We start from the raw sequence: 23,514 nt of genomic DNA, 5'->3' as shown, positions 1-23,514 counted from the left end.
GCATTAAAGAGCGTGCCACAGTCAAGAAGACAGGCAGGGCTCAGACTAAGCAGTTACGCACAGACATGGGTTAAATACAGAAAACTTCCAAGCCAGTAGGTAGGAGACTGCTGCCAAGTCTCCTGAGCAACTCCTCCTCACATCTCCCAACCATTCTCAGGTCCAACCCCCCAAAAATACAAAACACATAATGACCCTCTGATAGGGGCCTCTTGAATCTGTCTTCTGCGTCTGTGGCATTTGTTCCATTTTGTTGCAGCCCGTGCCATTATAAGTTGGGAAAACAACTGAGCCCCACTCTTAGTTCCCATGAGGCAGGTGCTATTGAAATAGTTTACAGACAAGGAAAATAAGACCCCAGAAAGGTTAGTGATTTCTGCAAGGTCACATGTTATTAAGTAACAAAGCTGGGAGGCAAAGCCAGGTCAGACTTCCAAACCCATGCTTTCTTCCACTTTCATCTTTCTAAATATCTCAAGAGGAAGTTATGAATTTGGCAAGTAGCGGACATAAAGAGATGCTCTTAGGATGCAATATGACATAAGATCATTTGAAACACCAAAAACATGACTAATATTAGTGACAAATCAGTCATGCTCATTCTTTGGATCAGGTAATTTTAGTATCTGAGTTTGATGTCTGTCATATAACAGAAGTAAGACCTTAGTACCCTTGTGACATACCACACACCCAATCAAGAACAGGTGGGATGCTGGTCGTGCACATACACTATTTGACCCAAGGCATATAGTTCTGGGAACAATCTAAGGTCTTTCAGGTGAAAATGGATCACATAGAGAATCTTAAACATAATTACATACAGAAATTTTAAACCCAAGTAGAGTCACCTGATGCAATCAGAAGTACCCATTTGTGATCTTGGTGGTAGAACACTACACATAGGTAATTTCATCAGATTCAGAAGACTTCGAGATACAATGTTCAGGGGCCATATATTGGTGAACTGGTAATTAGTGAAATCTCTCTCCAAAGTTTCAGGACTTCCTTTAGAGGAGTTACTGACTTACTGGAGTCAGTTAAACTTTTTTTTTGGGGGGGACGGAGTTTTGTTCTTGTTGCCCAGGCTGGAGTGCAATGGCATAATCTCAGCTCACCGCAACCTCTGCCTCCCGGGTTCAAGCGTTTCTCCTGCCTTAGCCGCCTGAGTACCTGGGACTATAGGTATGCACCACCACGCCTGGCTAATTTTGTGTTTTTAGTAGAGACAGGGTTTCTCCATGTTGGTCAGGCTGGTCTCGAACTCCCGACCACTGGTGATCCACCCACCTCGGCCTGCCAAAGTTTCGGGATTACAGGCATGATCCACTGCGCCCGACTTTTTTTTTTTTTTAAACCAACTGGTACCACTGCAGGAAGAGGAGCCAGGTGTACTTTCTGTGCCTGTGACAGTGGGCAGAAGAAGACCTCCGTGAGGTACTTTCTGTAAGACAGGTGGAATGGGGTAGCTCATCGATGGACCTGATCTTTGACTAAAAATGCAAGGGAAAAAGATGTAAGAACAGAAAAAGGTGCAACCCACTCTCCATCTTACCTAGAATGGGTCTGTGGCAGGGGTCTGCTCTCTAGTGACTCATTCTTCATCTAACACTGGAAACATTCGTAGGGCAGGCGTGTAATTCTAGCACTTTGAAGTGGGTGGATCACTTGGCCCAGGAGTTTGAGACCAGCCTGGGCAACACGGTGAGCCCCTGCAAAAAATACAAAAAAAGTAGCCGGATATGCTGTCATGAACCTGTAGCCCCAGCTACTTGGGAGGCTGAGGTGGGAGGATGGCTTGAGCCCGGGAGGTCAAGGCTGCAGTAAGCTGAGGCTGCATCACTGCACTCCAGCCTGAGTGACAGAGACCCTGTTTCAAAAAAAAAAAAAAACCTTTAGATTTGCTCTTTTAAAAAGATGACAATAATGTTTGTAGCTATTTGGCTGTCACCTTTGAAGAGTCATGATGAGATTTAACTCACTAAGCCATGTTTACTATATACTAAGATGTTAACATAGTTAAGAACCTTGCTCCAAGGCTCCAAAAGCTGTGCTTACTAGTTATGCAGCTTTAGCAAGTTATTCCCCCCTCCAAATCTGTCTCCTCCTTTGTAAAACAGGGATACTGTCATCTGTCCTACCTCAATCAGCTGTTACTGGCAAGGAAACTCTGGAAAATATGACAGATATCTGTGAGGAAACAGCACCAACAGGGCATGGTCCTTTTGGCAATTAGTTCACACACACAGCTACTACTTTTTGTTTCAAATTGCTACATTTCCTCACCTTCCATTTCCAGACAATCGAATCATCACTTGTTTGAAACCTCAGTCAAGCACTGTGAAAGTTATTTCTTAAAATAATTAAAATTACCACAGGAAGCAAAGCAGACTGAATTTTATAAATAGGGCTAACAGAATAATCTTGGAGTTTTAAAAAGGGATGACAATAGCAGCTTATCAGATACAGTACCTACTGTGAGCTGGGCAAGGTTGAGTGTGTTACATTCGTGAATTCACTTATTCCTTCCTTGCAGTCACTCTGCACGATGGGTAGTTATCACTCCTAATTTTCAGATGAGGAACCAGAAACACAGGTAGTAAATGTTAGTCAACATTTTAATCCAAAGACTCTGGTTCAAAAAAATTGATATCTTAACCTATTTTATTGCTCTTCTTAAAACAGTCATATGGCCCAGGCACTGTGGCTCACACCTGTAATCCCAGCACTTTAGGAGGCCCAGGCAGGTAGGTCACCTGAGCCCAGGAGTTCAAGACCAGCCTGGGCAACATGGTGACACTTCATCTCTACAAAAAGTACAAAATTAGCTGAGCGTGGTGGCACACGCCTGTAGTCCCAGCTTGAGCCCAGGAGGCAGAGGTTGCAGTGAGCCGAGATGGCGCCACTGCACTCCAGCCTGGGTGACAGAGTGAAACCGTGCCTCAAACAAAAACAAAACCAGTCATATGTGTGTAGATAATCCACATCCCTATTATTTTAGACAAATGAAGATTTCCAGGTGAAAGCCATGCATTTTTGTCCTAACTATAAATAACTCTTCCACCCCATTCTCTGGCTCTCTGCAAATAACTTTAAAGGTTGATTTAAACACATTTACTCAAATCTTTCCCTTTCAAAAATTATAGAATTCCCGGGGATGGAGCGGGGGAGGGAAGGTAGGGAATCCTCACAAAAGAGAAAAGGAATGAAGGGAAAGTAGGGGAAGGTAAATGGAGATGTTTTTGTTGTAGGAAATACATCTAATTTAAATTGAAAAACAAGTTATACAAATTCTAAAACTGCTGCAGAATGAACTGAAACACAGGAACTAGAATTTCAATTTAATTCTAAAACTAGCTGCTAAAAGTACTTTATTTATTTATTTATTTTTGAGCCTGTCACCCAGGCTGGAGTGCAGTAGTGTGATCTCGGCTCACTACAACCTGCACCTCTGGGGTTCAAGTAAAACTCCTGCCTCAGCCTCCTGAGTAGCTGAGATTACAGGTACACACCACCACACCTGGCTAATTTTTTTGTACTTTTAGTAGAGATGGAGTTTCACCATGTTGGTCAGGCTGGTGGTCTCCAACTCCTGACCTCAAATGATTTACCTGCCTCGGCCTCCCAAAGTGCCGGGATTATAGGTATGAGCCATCACTGCCGGCCTAAAAGCACTTTTTGAATTAGATTAAATCTTCAGAACACTGAAATTTAGTATATATATGTAGAAGAAAAATCATCAGATAACAGGACAAAACGTAAGGCAGAATTAGAGAAAGACCTGTCAATGGGCTTTTAAATGTGTAAGTTAAGGTTATAACATTCACACAAAAATCAAACAGCAATGTAATTAAATTTTATGAGTACATTAACAATCTAGGTTGTAAACAGAAAAAAAAAAACAATCTAGGTGAACTGTACTGTTTACCACTAATACACAATGGCATGAGGGCAATCAACATTACTGCATTTAATAAGTAATGATGAACAGCAAAACAACACATAATATACTCTTCAGATGTTTCACTGAAGCTCTACACCATTTTGACTTCATGTAATGAGGTGTTTGTTCACATTTTATATGCCATTTAAACTGATAGAGTTGTTTTAGAAGGAGATGGCAGTGAGTGTTAAAAAGAAAAGGGAAAAAAAAGATTGAGTATTTTTGAAAAACTACCAAGTATCTCCAACTCCCCACTTACAAATTAGGGTGGTTTCTACACTTACTTCCTCTCAACATGTACACACTAAAGCAAATTCAAATCAAAGAAAGATTTTTTTAAATCATATGCAAAACCGTAGATTTTACGCTGTATCAGTGCTGACTCTTAAAAGAGGCCTTGGCTCTTATCTTAGGGATGTAGGACACGCTTTAATTCTGAGGACAGACACCAGGAGACTAGAAAACAATCAAAGCCTAAAAAAATAGTGTCAAAGACTGTCAGAGTGACCTTGAAATCATTTAGCAATAGATACCAACTTTCCATGTGAGGGTAAAAGTAAGTTATTCAATGTGGCTCAATTAGCCATCTTGGACCTGCTGGATCACTGGCATGTTATTCAAAATCTATAACATTTCTTTGGGAAACTTTTAGAAGGAAAACACGGGTCTGTAAGTTGATTCATCTCCTATACATCTTTGATTTAAAAATGATGACCTAAACCCAGGTCAAGAAAGCAACTTCATTTCAGGGCTTGTTCTTCCCCTTTCCTGCGTTCTGACACTAGCAGTCGCTCTCACTCATTTGAAAGTAAAATGGTAAAGCAGTGATCTCTAGGTCTATACTATTACACTGACTGAACCTCAAAGTTAGATTTACACATTAACTTCGTATCTCCCCCAAATTTTAAGCAAACTGGGCATTTTCTTTTAGTTCAGGAATTGAAATGTTACTTTATGAACACAGGACTTTATAATTCATAAAGATGAAAACTCCAACAACAAAACTGAAAACTTGCAGGCAGCACCTAAAGCACTCAATCAATGCTAAGATTTCATTACCGTGTAGTATTTTTTTAATAGGATTTCTATCTGCTCTACAGAGGAATGGGTATAGCCGGCCCCTTAAACCACTCTTGATAGTTCTAAGTGTTACTTACCCAGGAGTTGCCTTGATAATGGTTATTAGGTTTAACTTTAACAGCTTGAAACAATTTACACTTGTCTTGAAGTATACTTAAGGAATTTATTCAGCTGATTTTTAAGTAAAGGAGCTCAGTCAGTCAATATCCTACCATCTTGAAAGCTCCCTTCCAATGTCATTTTCATAGTCTTTACATTTTAACTGTCATTGTTTATTACTGTTTTGGCTATATTCTCTACAATTTCAGCAGCATTTTAAAGAGACAATGTGTCTATGTACAATGAAAAAACAAAATGGCTTGCAACATCAGAAATACAGTTTAACTGTACAATATTAAAGAGAATCCGTGGTAAGTATAACCTCCTTTTTCTGCAACATGAACAACTTACATGTAAGTATCAGCATTATGAATGTGACAATAAAGAAAAAGTCCTTACAGGAGTGAAATACAGCATCCTGAAAAATATGGTTTCTACCCTACAAGGCAGTTAGAAAATGTTCACATTTTAACAAATCTGTACAAACCACAAGAAATTTGTTTATGGGACCATCTTGCTGATAAGAACTTTCTAGAAATGCAGAATAACCATGAACAAATTATAAATCTAGTATCTATGTGCTCCACAGCCCTAGAACCCAATAAACTGATTTAAAAAACTCAATTATGTCCAACATGGATCACTTTTACGTCTTGATTGTTAATGACTGTATGCTTTTTAATATCTCTCTATGATGTACAGTCAACTTGCACCTTCTAGGTCATTTAATTTTTTTAGCAAAGAAGCAACATCATTTAGCAGCAATTAGAGCGCCTTCAAGAAGACTTAAAAAAAATACAATATCCAATTAGAAAAGCCATATTTTAAACATTTGTACAAGAATAAGCTGCTGAAACTTAGTAATTGAAATATGACATCTGTACAACAATTTACAATAGAGCTAGAAGGGAATTTATCATTATCCTGCATAGAACTGGTCTGCATTTGGTTACATACTGTCACCTGTTTTGATGAACAAGGCCTGGTAACAAAAGAAAAATACCTGTTATCAATTCTAACACGTTGAAAACACTGGCAATATTATAATTTAGTGAATTCAACTGATTTCAAAACAAGCAGCTCATTTTGTCAAAAGTGTAAAGTATTTAGAAATAATAGCTCTCCCTTTAATATAACCAGTGAAAGAAAACGGACATGTGATCTCGAGGTACAACTTGGTAAAAGCCAGAATAGGCAAATGACAAAGCCTAACTTTGTCCAAAGATTCTAACTCTCACATTCTATTACTATAAAACACAACTGTCACTGTCATTCAGTTCTTACTTTGGTTTCAGCAGATTAACTGCCAAATGCTGAAGAATGTATCCAGGCACTATAGTTCGTATGTTAGAAATATGTCTCTTATTTTTCCATGTGTTTTTAAATAATGAAAAACTACCCTTCATATTAGAACTCTCTAGTAACAACCAAATGTATTTAACTATTATAAACGTTATTTACAGTGTTCCCCCAAATAAACAAAGTTTTTTCTTCTATCTTAACATGGTATTCCTGTTTCTTTGTAACAGGCAGTCATCGTTCACTGCTCAAAATTATAGTCAGAAGTGTGCATTTATTCATTGTCCATGATCCACTCTCATACAAATGATACTATGAGGAACTTCAGTTCACAAACAGTTCTTAACCATGTCTTGTGTAAAAAAAAACAAAAAAAAAAACAACAAAAAAAAACACTCAAATGCTCTCAAACTCAAGTGTGCATCTGGAAGCAATTCAAAGATATCATGCCAATCTTGGAGGAAAGTCAGTAAGTAATTATGCTTGAAGAAGGGGGCGTAGGGGATGCTGTCAGCCCAGCCATGTGTAGGTTTCCTGAAGAATTTGATCTTCTCATGTGTGGGAGAAGGTATGGGTCATTTGCCAGCTGGTGCACATCAAATCGATCTTCTTTTCGATATGCCAAACAGCGTCTTATAAAGGCCTCAAAAAGAGAAAGAAAAAGTCAGCAATTAATGATCTTTTTCCCTTCTAAATATCAATCAACTGAATCAACAGAAGGATGGACACATTTAAGACATAAGTAGATCTCATTTTATTGGAAGTTCAAATCTTAAAAGAAAATTCTGCAGCAATAAAATTCTCACTCCAAATGCAACTCACCACTTGAAGTCCCTGCAGTGGTTCACTTTACAGTCTAAATTACTACTGCAACCATTTGAACTTATACTGGAAAGTTATTTCTGCTTACGAAATTCTGAAGACTTCCTTTTCTAGCATTTTTCTTCTGCTAAACAGTCCTCCCACCCTCATCCCATTTTGTTATCACTTCAGTTTAGCAAAGGGTAAGATGCCATTTTCAGCCATAATATTTTTTCCTACTGACATAAAGACTTTCTTTAGATGAAGAGACCACTGAAGTGACACTTCCATTAGGGATATTGTTTCCCAGGTTAACCCTATGCATCATTACACTCCTGGAAAAGCTAAATAAATGGAATATAATCACATTTTTTTTTTCTCAAACCAATTTTACTTAGTTTTTGAGAATAGCCTCTTACAAATAAAACCTTTCTTGAAGTGTAACACATTTTTAGAAATGCACACAAATCGTAAGTGCACAGCACAAAGTAAATACATCTATGTAACTGGCAACCAGATCAAGAAAAAGAACCTCTGAATCCCCCTCATGCTCACTTCCAGGCACTGGCTCTGTCCCCAGTCGAACCTGGGTAACCTTTATCTTGACTTCTAACCACAGTTAAGTTTTGATTGTTTTGAATTTTATATAAATAGAATTACAAATTATGTTCTCCTTTGCCAGGCCTCTTTCACTTAATATTAAACTTTGAGGTTCATCCTTTTTTTGGGGGGGAGGTGACAACAGATAAAATATTCTCAGGAGGTAACTGGTAATTGTTTCCCTTTCTTATTGCTGACACTAGAAATTAATATATACCACTAAACAGAAGTATAATCACATTAAAAAGTAACTACTTTGTACTTTCTTTGCTTTGAAATTCATTAGAAGTCTATTTTTCTCTAAAAATATACTAGCTATTCTAATTTTACCATAGCTTACTGTTTATCAGAAGTCAATCTGATCCCTTAGAGGTCTTATCTTTTTTATCTTTAACAAAATTTCAGAGATCACTCTGAAAAATGATTAAGAGGGAGAAAAAACATCAAGACTGATATGTTAGAGTTTGAGGGGTGGAAAGGCTATCAATAGCAAGGTTAAGATTAAGAAGTCTGCAACAAGTAATGTACTTAAAGATGCCCACACCGAGTCAGGAAACATACTCGGCAAAGGTATCTTCTGTAGGGATACAGAATATAGAGATATTATATATTACATTAAAATATTATGATATATAACTGTATCTTATTAATATTATATCCCCCCAACAACCCCTTAACCCTTCCTGGATTCCAGATCTCAAAAAGGTGACTGTGGCACCTATAAAGAGCCTAAGAAGAGAACCAGGAATGGCTAAATGAGACTTTGCCTTTGGCAACTCCATTCCTCCTGGCCTTTTTGGTCAGTATTAAAAAAACAGATCTTGGGTCAACTAAATTCATTTAATTTCTGTTCTCAATGAGGCTACAGACAGAAAATAAGACAAGATTTAGATGCTAGCACAGTTAAAGTATTTTTTAAAGCAGTCATGTTTATCTTACAAAAATAATTCATTTTGCTTTAAAATAAGAATATTTATCTCTTTTGTTTGTTTTTTTTGAGACAGGGTCTTGCTCTGTCACCCATGCTGGAGTGCAGTGGTTATATCTCACCTTACTGCAACCTCTACCTCTTAGTCTCAAGCGATCCTCCCAGCTCAGCATCCTCAGAAGCTGAAACTAAAGGCACAGGCCCCTACACCGTGCTAATTTTTGTATTTTTTTTTCTTTTTTTTGAGACAGAGTCTAGCTCAGTCATCCAGGCTGGAGTGCAGTGGCACGATCTCTGCTCACTGCAAGCTCTGCCTCCTGGGTTCACGCCATTCTCCTGCCTCAGCCTCCCAAGTAGCTGGGACTACAGGCGCCCGTGCTGCCACGCCCGGCTAATTTTTTGCATTTTTAGGAGAGACGGGGTTTCACTGTATTAGCCAGGATGGTCTTGATCTCCTGACCTCGTGATCTGCCCACCTCGGCCTCCCAGACTGCTGGGATTACAGGCGTGAGCCACCACGCCCAGCCAATTTTTGTAATTTTAGTAGAGATGGGGTTTCACCATGTCGCTCAGGCTGGTCTCGAACTCCTGGGCTCAGGCAATCTGCCTGCCTAGGCCTCCTAAATTGCTGGGATTACAGGTGTGAGCCACTGCGCCTAGCCTATTTGTTTTTTTGAGACAGAGTCTCGCTCTGTCCCCCAGGTTGGAGTGCAGCAGTATCATCATGGCTCACTGCAGTCTTGACCTTTCTGAGCTCAGGTGATCCTTCCACCTCAGACTCCCAAGCAGCTGGGACTGTAGGTGTGTACCACAATGCCTGGCTAATTTTTGTATTTTTGGTAGAGACCAGGTTTTGCCATGTTGGTCAGGCTGGTCTTGAACCCCAGGGCTCAAGCAACCACCTCTGCCTCCAGAGTGTTGAGATTATAGCATAAGCTACTAAGCCTAGCTCCCCCCCTTTTTTTTTTAAGAGATGGGGTCTCCCTATGTTACAGCCCAGGCTGTTCCTGAACTCTTGGCCTCAAGTGATCATCTTGCCTTGTCCTCCCAAAGAGCTGGGATTACAAGTGTAAGCCACCATGCCTGGCCTATATTTATCTTTTTAATTGTCAAAATGTTCTAACCACCATTCAAATAATTTACAAAAAACCAATAAAGATAGACAAAATGGAATGCTGGACAGTTCTAATAAACACAATCAGTGAGATTACACAAAACTCAGCATATTTTCAATTAGGTAGGTTACTACGACCCCAAACATCTCACAGTATGTATCTGCACTATGTAAGAATAAGAGAATATAGAAACTATATAGTGTTTGTTTATGAATTATTCTTATGGCCTGCACTATTCACACAAGAAAAAAATAGGAGCTTCTTGGGTTTGTCTTATGAATTTGACCAGGTTTAGAAAAGAGAAGCCTACAAACAGAGAAAAGAGCTTTGTGATGAATGCAACAGAGGAGTAATAAAAACACAAACACAAAAGGCCAATAGGATGAAGGCAGGAAGATACTGAACACCAAAAAAGTTTTGCTATTAATTAGAAATAGCTATTTCCTGTAATTTTATTATACAGACATATGGATTATACTGGATTAGCTCTCAAGAGCTAATACAGAGCAGTACAGAGGTCAAGGCTGTGGACTTTGGAGTCTGGAGGAGTAGATACTTGTGAGCCGTAGCTCTGCTGCCTCCTAGCCGGTATGATCCTGAACAAGGTCCTTTTGCCATGGCATGGCTGTTCTCCTCTTTTATAAAATGGGAATAACAAAAGTACCTACAACATAAGGCTGTTACAAGATAATGTATATAAAAGCACTAAAATAAATGGTATTTATTACTTTTTTTTTCTTTCTTTTTTGAGACGGAGTCTCGCTCTGTCACCCAGGCTGGAGTGCAATGGCATGATCTCAGCTCACTGTAACCTCCACCTCCCAGATTCAAGTGATTCTCCTGCCTCAGCCTCCCCAGTAGCTGGGATTACAGGCATGTGCCACCATGCCCAGCTACTTTTTGTATTTTTAGTAGAGATGGGGTTTCACCATATTGGTCAGGCTGGTCTCAAATTCCTGACGGCAGATGATCTGCCCGCCTTGGCCTCTCAAAGTGCTGAGATTACAGGTGTGAGCTACCACGCCCGGCCCTATTATTACTTTTAATATTTCTTATATACTTATACTATCTCAGTATTAACATAAGCAGATACATAATACATAAAAGGTTATGATGAGCCCAGATCTTGTGATTTTTCCCTAATTTTCAAAGTAGCAGCTGAGGAACACAGACAATAGGGACCATATTTGGCTGCTTAAAAGATAAAAACTGTAGCAACCAGAGGCTGATGCAACTCCTTTTCTGAAAGTAAATCACCAGCTCCTGCCGGACAGATCCCCTGCAGCAGCGAGTCTTGTGACTTTACTTACTTTTGGAAAGTACTTACCTTGTTGTCAGCAAAACTGATGAAAGAAAAGTTACTTCACAAAACTCATTTACAAAAATTTAATACCTTGGCTTCACTGCTTACAACAGGTTTTACAGGGAACTGGACTTCTGTGGCTTTTAATATTGTATTTTCTTGAAGAATGTCTTGTTGAGACTGATTGTGACCAAATGGCTTAAAAAAAAAAATTAAAGGTTGAGATATTTTTCTCACAAAATATTTAAACACAGATATCATTTCTGTCTAAGCGAATTCCCAAAATCCAAAATCCAAATATTTTGTGTTCCAAAATTTTCCTCAGTTATTTGAAACCTGAGATGAATTCTCATACAAACAAGGTATAATTGATAGCAGGCCAAGAAAGCCTATCTAATCAATCTTCAACATAGATTAAACACTGTAAGAAGAAGAAAATAATGCTGTTGCAATATAAGATAAAAACATAAAAAGAAATTTAAAACTTTATTCTGAATGCTTAAACAATGAAGTTCAATTAGAGAAGAGATGAAGTAGTAATGAAAATACCTATGACAATTTCCAAAGATCAAATACTTTGTGTATCACAGGCGAATTTAAATGAAGGAGCTCTGGATGTGGAGTGAGGCGATCCCACACAAATCCCTTAACCTCTCTTCCCCTATTGATGAAGGGATGGGGTGGGATGTGGGCTAGATAATATCTATGGTAACCTGTACTTCCAACTTCAATATAAAAATGTTGGGAAATAATTAAGACTAACTTTGATGGTATCTCCCTGACAAGCAACAGGGGGAAACAGACCACCCAGGCCAAACTGTGTGTGTGGGTGGGGTGGGGGGTGTAAGAGGAGGTCAAGTGAATAGTGGACAATGAAAAGTATTGACTCCAGTATTCCCAATGGTAGACAAATATTAGCATGTTAACAGATAGTTACTTCTTTTCTTTAAAAAAGGGAAAGAAAGCAAAAAGCAGGTCAAGTAAACTGGTGTGACATTAAAATAAATTCTGATCCATGGAAATTTTAGGAAGAAATAGAGGAGAAGCCTGGCTTTCTTTAGAAGGATTTAAATTGACTTTGAGTTAGTGAAATTTTGCTTTTAAGAAGGAAAAATTCAACTTAATTTATCAATGTATAGCTGAAGGCTAGCAGAATTGAATTTACCTTTCTACCATAAAGACACTGAAAGAAGATGACTCCAACTGACCATACATCAACCTTGTTGGAAATCTTTGGTGGCTCTTTTCCAACTACAAAACACTCAGGAGGTAAATACCTATAAGTTTTGTGGGAGAGAAAAAAGGAAAGGTTACTACTGACAATCTGTAACTTAAAATCTTCTAAGTGTAAAATCTTAGAACACTAATTTTATCCATACATAAACTCTAGGACTCCCATCAGTGAAAATCATCAACTGAACTTCTGGAGCATTTACATTCTTTTATCATTTAACTCTAGAGCCAACACATACAACATTGTGATAAAGTTCACCTCTATCCTATCTATCTATCTATCTATCTATCTATCTATCTATCTATCTATCTAATCTATCTAATCTATCTATCTATCTATCTATCTATCTATCTATCTATCTATCTATCTATCTATCTAATCTGCCTGCCTACCTACCTACCTACCTACAGAAACAAAAACTTAAGAGAGATTACAATGGTCTAATTTGGAGTATCTAATAATAGAAGAAATCCTCTCCCATCCTCTTTAACTACTGTTCAAACTGTAGGCACTTCTCTCCCTAAAATATACACCAGATCATGTGGTTCTTTTGTTCAAACAACCTCGACAGCACTTACTGCCAACAAGACCTTGTATCTCTTGTTTGTAACACAAGACCCATGCTAATCTGGCAACAACATACATTTTCAAAATCTGCACACACTATTTTCCCCCACCCTAACCCGCCAAATTGGCTAATCAAAACCAATTCACTTGCGTCCTCACTCGGCTCTCCTTTATCCTCCGAGCTCTTGAATATGACAATCACTACTCCTTCCCTAATCACTCCAATTACTTAGCATCTTTTCTTCTTCAAGACCCACCCAATCCCCATAAGCCGTTTTTGCTTCTCCCCAGGTGGCTCTGCTTTTCTCCGTGTTACTGCAGAATGGTGCAATGCCTCTATTACGGCATTCAACTACAATCACACCAGACTGTGAGCAGCTCCAGGAACTTATTCACTGCGCAGTTTCAAGCACTAGCAGTGTCTGAAACACAATGGATATTCAAAATTACTATTTTAAAAATATCTATGTCCTATTTATAAGTTCATAATTTTTTTTGATACAGGGTCCCACTCTGTCACCCAGGCTAGAGTACAGTGTTACGCTAATAGCTCACTGCAGCCTCACACTCCTGGGCTCGCGTGATCCTCTCACCTTAGCCTCCGGAATGCTGGGACTACAGACGTGCACCAGCACACCCAGCTAATATTTTCTTCTTTGTAGTGATAGTCTTGCACTGTTGACCAAGCTGGTGATCTGCCCGCCTTGGCCTCGCAAAGTGCTAGGACTACAGGCATGAGCCACCGCACTAAGCCAGTTCATAATTGTTAACAGATGAAGGGTAAAAATCAATCTGTCATCTCCAGTTATAAGTAAAAGATCCATCAGGGATGCAAGCATCTCACAACTCAAAATGGGAATTTACTCTATTTTTTTAAAATGCAGTTTTGTATTCACTATGCTAAAATCAGTAAGATTTCAGCAGGATGTTGACAGATCTCTTAAAAAACACATGAAACTTCCTTGAAGTAAAACTATCAAAGATAACCAATAACTCACTTGTAATGTAGTAAAAAGCTGGATTTATTTTATCAATAAAACTGTGTATTTTATGCAGGTGTCTATGTGTGTAACTGAAACAGGAATGGCTTGTAAACATTAAGCTATACTCTCTCCAGGCACGAGGTGTATGCATGCAAGGAGAGCAACCACAGAAATTGATGTCAAAGTAACTTGGGAAAAGATGTTCACCAGAATTTGAGACCAGAGAGACAAAACTAAATATTTTAAGCTTGTGAGGATGAAAGGTAATTTATAAGAGCAATATTATATGTATATTCTAAAATACACGAGTATGTACAGTGCTATCCAAATATATCAAATACAGTTGACCCCTGAACAATATAAGGGTTGGAGGCACTGACCCATGCAGTTAAGAATCCATGTATGATTTTTATTTATTTATTTTTTTGAGACCGTGTCTCACTGTGTTGCCCAGGCTGGAGTGCAGTGGTGCGATCACAGCTCACTGCAGCCTCGATCTCCCAGGCTCAAGCGATTCTCCCACTTTAGCCTCCCAATTAGCTGGACCACAGGCACACACCACCATGCCTGGCTAATTTTTTAAAAAAATGTATACAGACAAGGTCTTGCTATGTTGCCCAGGCTGGTCTTCAACTCCTGGGCTCAAGTGGTCTTCCTGCTGGGATCAGAGGCGTGAGTCAGCCACCGTGCCTGGCCACATGTCTAACTTTTGACTCTCCCTAAAAAGTTAAAAAGTTAACTACTAGGCTGGGTGTGGTGGCTTAGGCCTGTAATCTCAGCACTTTGGGAGGCCGAGGCGGGTGGATCACGAGGTCAGCAGTTCAAGACTAGCCTGGCCAACATGGTGAAACCCTGTCTCTACAAAAAATACAAAAAAATTAGCCAGGCATGGTGGCGGGTGCCTGTAATCCCAGTTACTCAGGAGGCTGAGGCAGGAGAATTGCTTGAACCTGGGAGGCAGAGGTTGCAGTGAGCTGAGACCGTGCCACTGCACTCCAGCCTGGGTGACAGAGCAAGACTCCATCAAAAAAAAAAAAAAAAAAAAAAAAAAAGTTAACTACTAATAGCCCACTGTTGACTGGAAGTTGACTTACTGATAACATGAGCAGTTAATTAACACATATTTTCTATGCTGTATTATATACCAAATTCTTATAGTAAGCCAGAGGGAAAAAATTGCTATTAAGAAAAATCGTAAGAGAAAATCACTACTCATTAAGTGAAAGTAGATTATGACAAAAGTTTTCATCCTTGTCATCTTTAGGTTGAGTAGACTGAGGAGGGGTTAGTTTTGCTGTCTCAGGGGTGGCAGAGGGGGAAGAGATGAAAGGGGAGACAGACACACTTAGTGCAACTTTACAGACATACATCATAATTTGTTTTGCTTTTTCATATAGTATCAATCCTTCTTCCACCATTTGCTTTAGTTTCAGTGCCTGTATTATAGAAGGGTCCATGTCATAAAAGTCAAAAGCAATGTCTTGACTAATAGAAACCCTTCTGCCAGGCTGTCTAATGTCAACTTGTTTTCTGGTAGTGTCTCTTCTACTACTTCTTTCTCATCATCTGGTACCAGTTTGGAAGCACTCATCTCCATCAAGTCACCTTAACTCCTCTGGAGGGGTGTCTATTAGCTCTTGAATTTCTCCAAGATCCATATCTTGAAACCCTTCACCCCACCTTCTTTGCCATATCTATAGTCTCTTCCATGATTTCCTTGATTGCCTCTGTCATAAATCCTGTGAAGTCACACGCAACATCTGGACACGGTTTTCTCTTGCAGGAATGTACTCTTTCAGGCTTGATGGCTTTCATGGCTTTTTCTAAAACAATGATGACATCTTCAGTTGTGTAATCCTTGCAGACTTTCATGATGTTCTCTCTACTGGGGTCCTCTTTAACAGCACTGACAATCCTTTCCATAGAGTATCATGTGTAATGAGCCTTAAAGGTCCTTAAGACCTCTTGATCTAGAGGCTGAATTAGAGATATTGTTTTGTTTGAGAACAAGTAGATGGCTTCAATATCTTCAGTGTTAAACTCATGGGCTACTAGGTGGCCAGGGGCATTGTCCAGTATCAAAGAACTTTAAAAGGTGGTCCCTTATTGGCAAGGTACTTCCTGACTTCAGGGACAAAGCACTGATGGAACCAACCCAAAAAAAAGGGTTCTCACTGTCCAGGCCTCCTTGTTGTATAGGCAAAAGGCTGGCAGCTGGTATTTATCTTTTCTGTTTGAGGCTACAGAGTTAGCAGCTTTATAGATAAGGGCAGTCCTGATCATAAACCCAACTGCATTTGCATAAAACAGCAAAGTTAGCCTGTCCCTTCCTGTATCAAATCAAATTTCTCTTCCTTACAAATATAAATGTCCTCTGTGACATTTTTATTTTCTAGAATAAGGCACTTCTGTCTGCATTAAATTATCTGTTCAGGCAGCTATCCTTTCTCCTCAATTATTTTTTCTTTTTCATTCATTCATTCACGAATGAGACCGAGTCTTGCTCTGTTGCCCAGGCTGGAGTGCGGTGGCGTGATCTCACTCACTACAACCTCTGCCTCCTGGGTTCAAGCAATTCTCCTGCCTCAGCCTCCCTAGTAGCTGAGACTACAGGCACGCGCCACCACACCCAGCTAATTTTTGTATTTTTAGTAGAGATGGGGTTTCACCATTGGCCAGGATGGTCTCGATCTCTTGACCTCGTGATCCGCCCGCCTCGGCCTCACAAAGTGCTGGGATTACAGGCGTGAGCCACTGCGCCCGGCCTCAACTGTTTTCTTAATAACATGTGGGAACTCTTGGGTGGCGGGAGCTGTTTCTCCTGTTATCCTGACATTTTTAAAGTCAAACATCTTTCTAAAATTATTAAACCATCCTTTACTGGCATGAAATTCTCCAGCTTTAGATCCTTCACCTTCCTTTTGCTTTAAAATTGTCATATAATCTCTTTGTTTTTTCTAAAATCACATTACAGTCTATGGGTATCATGCACCCAAAAAGCTGCATTTCTTTGTCCTTTTCTTTTGAGACAGGTTCTCACTCTGTTACCCAGGCTGGAGTGCTGTGGTGCAATCTGGGCTTACTGCAATCTCCGCATCCCAGGCTCAAGCAATGATCCTCCTGTCTCAGCCTCCTGTGTAGCTGGGGCTACAGGCATGTGCCACCACATTTGGCTAATTTTTGTATGTTTATGTAGAGATGGGCTTTCGCCATGTTGCGCAGGCTGATCTTCATCTCTCAGGCTCAAGTGATTTGTCTGCCTCAGCCTCCCAAAAGTTCTGGCATTACAGGCATGAGCCACCATGCACGGCTTGCATTTTCAACTAGAGACAAAACGGTGTTTTGCAAAAAGTACAAGGTTTCTGTGCCTGCTGACATACCTGCAGAGACAGCTTTACAAATTTCTTTTTTTTAAACAATGATCTTTTTGTTGAATTCATTTATCTTGGAATGGTGGGCAACTATTCCTCAATCCAAACTATATACCTCAATCTATGGTACATATCAAGCAATTCAACTTTTCCTTGTAATGTCATGATTTTTCTCTGCTCCTTAAGAGCACTTCCAGCATTACTGGTGTTATTCAAGGTTGACAATATTGCACTAAACATGATGAAAAATATTTGAGAATCACGAGAGATTACTTTTTACTCTGATAGGCCTTTTACTGGAGAGATTAATTGCTCACATGGAGGAGATTAGCATCACAATGTTTTAAACAGATACTCAAAACAGTTGAGCTCCTTACAACAGTAACAAGACATAGCTACAAAATTATTACAGTACACAGTATGGGTACAGTTAATTTTATGAAATTATGATTTAATACGGCATCTTTACTTTTGTTTACATTTCTCTCAACTGCAAATAGCACCAGGTACAGTCTGTGTTTGTATACATGTTTTGATAAATTTTAACTTCTTATAATAGATTTGTGTACATTTTACGGCAGTAAATGATAAAACAGATGAGTGTCTACATTAATTTAATGCCTTCATGACATATCTTTTTCTTAATTTTTTCAGTATTTTTTTTCTTTTTCTTTCTTTCTTTTTGAGACAGAGTCTTGCTCTGTCGCCCAGGCAGGAGTGCAGTGGTATGATCTCAGCTCACTGCAACCTCCGCCTCCCGGGTTTGAGCAATTCTCCTGCCTCAGCCTCCCGAGTAGCTGGGATTCCAGGCATGCGCCACCACGGCCAGCTAACTTTTGTACTTTCAGTATTTTTAGTAGAGACGAGGTTTCACCACGTTGGCCAGGCTGTTCTCAAACTCCTGACCTCAAGTGATCCGCCCACCTCAGTCTCCCAGAGTGCTGGGATTACAGGCGTGAGCCACCACCTCCAGGCAATTTTTTCAATATTTCTAGGCTACATGGTTCGTCAGTGAGATTTTTCAAATTGTTGCAAATCTCCAAAAAATTTTCCAATGTATTTATCGAAAAAAAAAGCCACATAAAAGTGGACCCATGCATTTCCAATCCATTTTATTCAAGGTCAGCTGTACACAGCTAAACAACTAATATGACTGTAGACATAAACCAATTTTTGGACCACAGATTTCCCTGAGAAATACATTCCATGTCCTTATATAACAATGCCATCATTGTATCTCCTTCCAGTACAGCCCCTAAAACATAAGGTCTTTGTCTCTTGACTATCTGTAAAAGGGAAATTTCCTTGTCCTTCCCTATACTAGTGAAGCCAGAGTGAGAGAGAAACAAATATTGAGAATGTCCTATAGAGGAAGAATAATTTATTATTTAGAACATGGTTTTCAAGCTATCTTCCATGGAATCTAAGAATCTACCAGGATGCTTTGTTTTTGTTGGTTTTGTTGATTAGAGTAAGATTTTGTTGTTAAAAAAAAAAAAAGAGCCTTGTTGCTAAAAAAGTCCAAAGACTTTGAGAATATTGACTTTCAGGGGGTTAGCAGTTTGAATAGTTTTCTTAAAATATGAACAAAAAATTCATGACATTCTTATCTTATCCATGTTCCTAGGAAATGCCACAAGCCAAATTTAAAATTTTAAAGTGGCTTTAAAAGAATACACAAATATGACTAATCCCTGCTCATTAAAAGTGATATCTATACAGACCAGCGGCATCATGTGTAACTGGTTATGATGTGCTCAGGCTGTGTGAACACTGTTCTGGAAAACCTGAGGTCACATTTATGTTCGTAGTCACAATCTCGTTTCAATGAACTTGAATGCAGTTATCTTTCTTCCCATTAAAATGTCACTGTTTATGCTAATTTTCTCTGAGAATTAAGTTTGTTTTGAAATTTTATAGTTTACGTTCTCCACTCTGGTGAATTTAACAAGTTTGAAAATTCACGCTGAAGCAGTTTTTGTGAACACGTAGGTATACTGAGGGGGATGACAGTCATTTAGATTTGTATCTATGAATCTGTGATTATATCTAAATTTAAATCTATACATACTAAGTCTTTAAAAGGGATTTCTGAAAGTCAAGTCCAAAGAATATGCCAAATTTATCTCCCATTCACAACCAACAAAACATCCATCTTCCACAAAAACCACCAGGCAGGTGCAGTGGCTCATGTCTCTAATCCAAGCACTTTGGGAGAGGCAGATCACTTGATACTAGGAGTTCAAGACCAGCCTAGGCAACAAATTAAGACCTTGTCTCTACAAAAAATTTAGATTAGCTGGGCATAGTGGTGCGTACCTGTGGTCTCAGTTACTCAAGAGTAAGTGGGCAGATTGCTTGAGCCTAGGAGTTTGAGGCTGCAGTGAACTAAGATTATACCACTGCACTCCAGCCTGGGTGATAGGGCAAGACCCTGTCTCAAAATAAAACGAAAATCCCTGCAACCATATAACCTCCACAGAGAGGGCTTGATGCTTGCAGTTTTTGCTTGCAATAGTTAAAATATTATATTAACGTAAGTATTCATATTTATGATAAACATCACCTTAACATTGTAGAAGAAAACCCATGAATGAATTCTTCCTGTTAGGAGTTTCTGACTGGCAGGTACTGAAGTCACTTGTTAATGCCAAGTCATTCTCTCTCCAGTATGCTGTTATTTACAGTAAGAACAGATGAGAAGAGGAATGACCACAGAAGTCTCCCTCTCAACTGAGAGTTTAATATCAGTACCTTTTACCACAGTAATCTTAATGGCCACATGGAAAAAAAAAAACTAAATTTTATCATAAAAGCACTGGGCACTAATCTAGACATTCTGATGTTTTTAGTAATATACTTACCAGTAAGTGCCTGCCCCCTGAGAAGTTAGATCCATTCCATCTACACCATAGCTATCATCATCCATAATCTTGGACAGACCAAAATCAGTGATTTTGATTTCACCACATGCTGTTCCATCTACCAGTAGGATGTTTCCTAAGAATAAAATATAAGATTATTTTAATGATACATACATGAAAAACATAACTTTAGTAACTTTAAATTTTACTAGTATTCTACTGATGTCTTAAAAGTGAAACCAAAAATCATGTTTTCAGATAACTTAATGACTTTTAAAAACTATACTCGTTTTAAAAAAAATTAGACAAATTTCATAATTACCTGGCTTAAGATCATAATGTATAATAGGGGGTTTGATCTCATTGAGATATCTTAGTGCATTTACAATCTGCATTACAATAGACCTAGCTTCTTTCTCTGACATTAACTTGTGTTGCTTCAGATAGAAATCCAAGTCATTGCCTTCACAGTATTCTAACACTGTACAAAACCTACAACAGAGAAGAGAAAAGAAATTAGACATAAGTATTATCCAAGAATTCAGAATCACAATGGGGAAATGGAGAGTATTTATATCATCAACACAGGATGGGGAAAGACAGAGTAAGCATATCCTTCCTTAAAAATTAAACCTTAATATTCACTTACGTATCTGTATCCAAGGAGAAATAATCATAGAGTTTAACTATTCTGGGGTGATCCAGTTCTTTATGTATTCTATACTCTCTGCAGGCATGTCTACGGGAAGACAGTGTATTAATTCTCCATGACCATTCAAAAAATATTCAATTAAAAAAAACCATAAAGTATTAGTATTTACTTGTGGTAGTTTTCTTTCTTCTCATCTCTCCAGCTTTTATTAAGCTGATGTATCTTCACAGCAGCATATCTTTGTTCATATAGGTCAAAAGCCTAGGATTTCAAGTCAAACACAATTAAGATGAAAGACCAATTGAATACCTGAAGAGATGTTTTTTATTTTGGTGATAATTTTTGCAATAATATGGAACTAGGACAAACCCTACAATTATTAATTATCTTCTCTGCTAAGACTATATATAGTTCAATGACACTTTTATTATCAGAAGACAGAAATTCCATGGTAATAAATCAGAAAAAACCTTAATGTGAATTTTCACATTAAATTTTATAAATGCCAATATACTGAATAGAAATAAAACAATAAAGCTATTATTGGTTTTTAATATGGATTTATTCCTCTACACTGGTAGTAAGCAGCCAGGAAAACAGACTGTACCACTTTTTTTTAGGTCGGATAAAACCTCTTAAATCTATCTTTTCCTAGCAATGCCCTACTTCTTTTTCACTTTTTAGAAAAATTAAATAGTTCCTAACAGTTATTTTTCCAACTGTTGAAAAAAAATTCTACAGTTATTATAAAACTGTTCAAACATATACAAAAGTAGACTACTATAATGTGCCCTTACGCCCCACCACCCAGTTTCAAAAATTATCAATATTTTGCCATTCTTGTTTCATCTATTCCCTACTACCCTTGCATCCCACCCCCTCAACCAGAGTATTATTAAAACAAATACATTATTTCCTCCTAGTAAACACATCAGTATTTAAATAAAAATAACCACATATCATTATCACACCTAACTACATCAGTAATAATTCCTTAATCTCGTCTAATACCTAACCTGTCTTCAATTTTCCCTGATTGTCTCAAAAAGAATTTATACTTCATTTGTTCAAATCACCAGCCTATTTCTTAAATTAAAAACACAGAATGATCAGTGTTTTAACAGCTTTATATGACTTGTGTTTTTTTTTTAAACAATGAATACTATTAAAGAGACATTTAATAATTTTGGTTCTATTGTGATTTATACAGAAAGGTGCCCCTTTCACTTAAAAGTTTACGTATTTATTAGAAAGAAGGTACCCATTCCCTCCCATCAATTTAACCTAAACATAAGCAGGAGGGGATAAACAGTAAAGTGACTACTTTGGTACAAAACTATAAAAGTATGAGATGAGATATAATACAGCATACAGTTGTTAAGAATATTCTCTTTGCAATCAGATTAGCTTATTAACTGAGTGACTCTGTGCTAATACCCTCTCTGAGCCCCAAAAGTTAGGGTTATTGAGAGGATTAAATGGGGTAAAACATATGAGGTGTTTAGAACAATACATGGTACAGCCAAGAAACATTAGCTAATTACATATTATTATCAAAGGTTAAGTGTAAAGAAACTAAAAAGAATAAAAATAAAATAAGTTTATGTAAGGGACAAGGCAGAACAAATCTATAAAGAATTAAATTCAAAGGCAATCATAATAAAGGATAATTGAAGAAAAAACTAAGTATATAACCAATAAAAAGTTATTATCAGAGTATACTGATTATAATAAATTATATATAACACATCATCCTCCCAAAATTTCAGGTGAGTAGAAGTAAACCTTTCCATAAGATTAATATGGCAATCACTCAGCAACTGACTCAACATCTCCCACCTTGGTATAAAATACAACTCTTTACTTCTTGACTTACAATCTGCTTTTTGTCTGGCTGTTTTCCAACAGACCTGGCAATCATGAAAGGGCTTTAAAGGGCTTACAGAATGATGTCACTAGTATTTAGGTCAGTATAGAAAGTTCAAGTCACTGGGCCCCAATCTGCACTTTCTAATCTCTATGTAAGCCTCTTCTACAAAAGTCCTACCTATGAGGCTAAAATAGTTATTTAAAATACAACCAGGCAGTGGTAAAGGGCTGTTATGAAGGCTCATGGTAAGTTCATAAGCTCAACAACTTTTAGGCCACGCTAATGCTAACTGCACTTTTAGTGACTTTTAGATTCCAGCTGAACTACCATGATAATCTTTTCTACCTTATGTTAAGCCTACTTCACCCATTAAGTTCTTAAGGATAAACTATTATTAGAATCAGAGAAACAGGAATTGGAAGAGAGCTCAAAGATCACTTTTGATGAATGAGGAAGGTGAGGACCCTGACATGTAATGCTTATCTAAGTTAACAAAATAACAAAAAATAGTGCATGGTTGAACTGATACCAAAACTGAAGTTCTCTTAATCTAAATCCCATTTTTCCAACTCAGAACCAGAAGCGAGAAGGGCATAGTCTTTGACCCATGCAACAGTCAGGATTCCTTTTTTTTCTGAGAGAAAGTGTCTCCCTCTGTCCCCCAGCGTAGAGTGCAGTAGCACAATCTTGGCTCATTGCAACCTCCCACCTCTAAGGCTCAAGCAATTATCATGCCTCAGCCTCCAAGTAGCTGGGACTACAGGCATGTGCCATCATGCCGAGCTACTTTTTTTTGTATTTTTAGTAG

The 23,514-nt window shown here is 38.3% G+C and overlaps 1 protein-coding gene across 2 annotated transcripts in view; it reads right to left on the bottom strand.

Moving 5' to 3' along the window:
* Window positions 1-4,865: 4,865 nt before the first annotated feature.
* Window positions 4,866-23,514, bottom strand: part of TLK1 (tousled-like kinase 1) — a 170,758-nt gene continuing 152,109 nt past the window's right edge. For both annotated transcript variants that reach the window (XM_011991939.1, XM_011991940.1), the window contains 7 exons: window positions 21,006-21,097; window positions 20,834-20,923; window positions 20,507-20,676; window positions 20,185-20,320; window positions 12,331-12,442; window positions 11,256-11,363; window positions 4,866-7,061 (listed from right to left, as the gene is read on the bottom strand). In XM_011991939.1, the coding sequence (XP_011847329.1) occupies window positions 6,885-7,061; window positions 11,256-11,363; window positions 12,331-12,442; window positions 20,185-20,320; window positions 20,507-20,676; window positions 20,834-20,923; window positions 21,006-21,097 (885 nt within the window). In that variant the 3' untranslated portion in view covers window positions 4,866-6,884. The remainder of the gene's footprint in view (window positions 7,062-11,255; window positions 11,364-12,330; window positions 12,443-20,184; window positions 20,321-20,506; window positions 20,677-20,833; window positions 20,924-21,005; window positions 21,098-23,514) is intronic.

The sequence above is a fragment of the Mandrillus leucophaeus genome, unplaced genomic scaffold, assembly GCF_000951045.1.
Source record: "Mandrillus leucophaeus isolate KB7577 unplaced genomic scaffold, Mleu.le_1.0 Scaffold40, whole genome shotgun sequence".
Classification (NCBI taxonomy): Eukaryota; Metazoa; Chordata; class Mammalia; order Primates; family Cercopithecidae; genus Mandrillus; species Mandrillus leucophaeus.
This window is presented reverse-complemented; position numbering and strand designations above follow the sequence as displayed.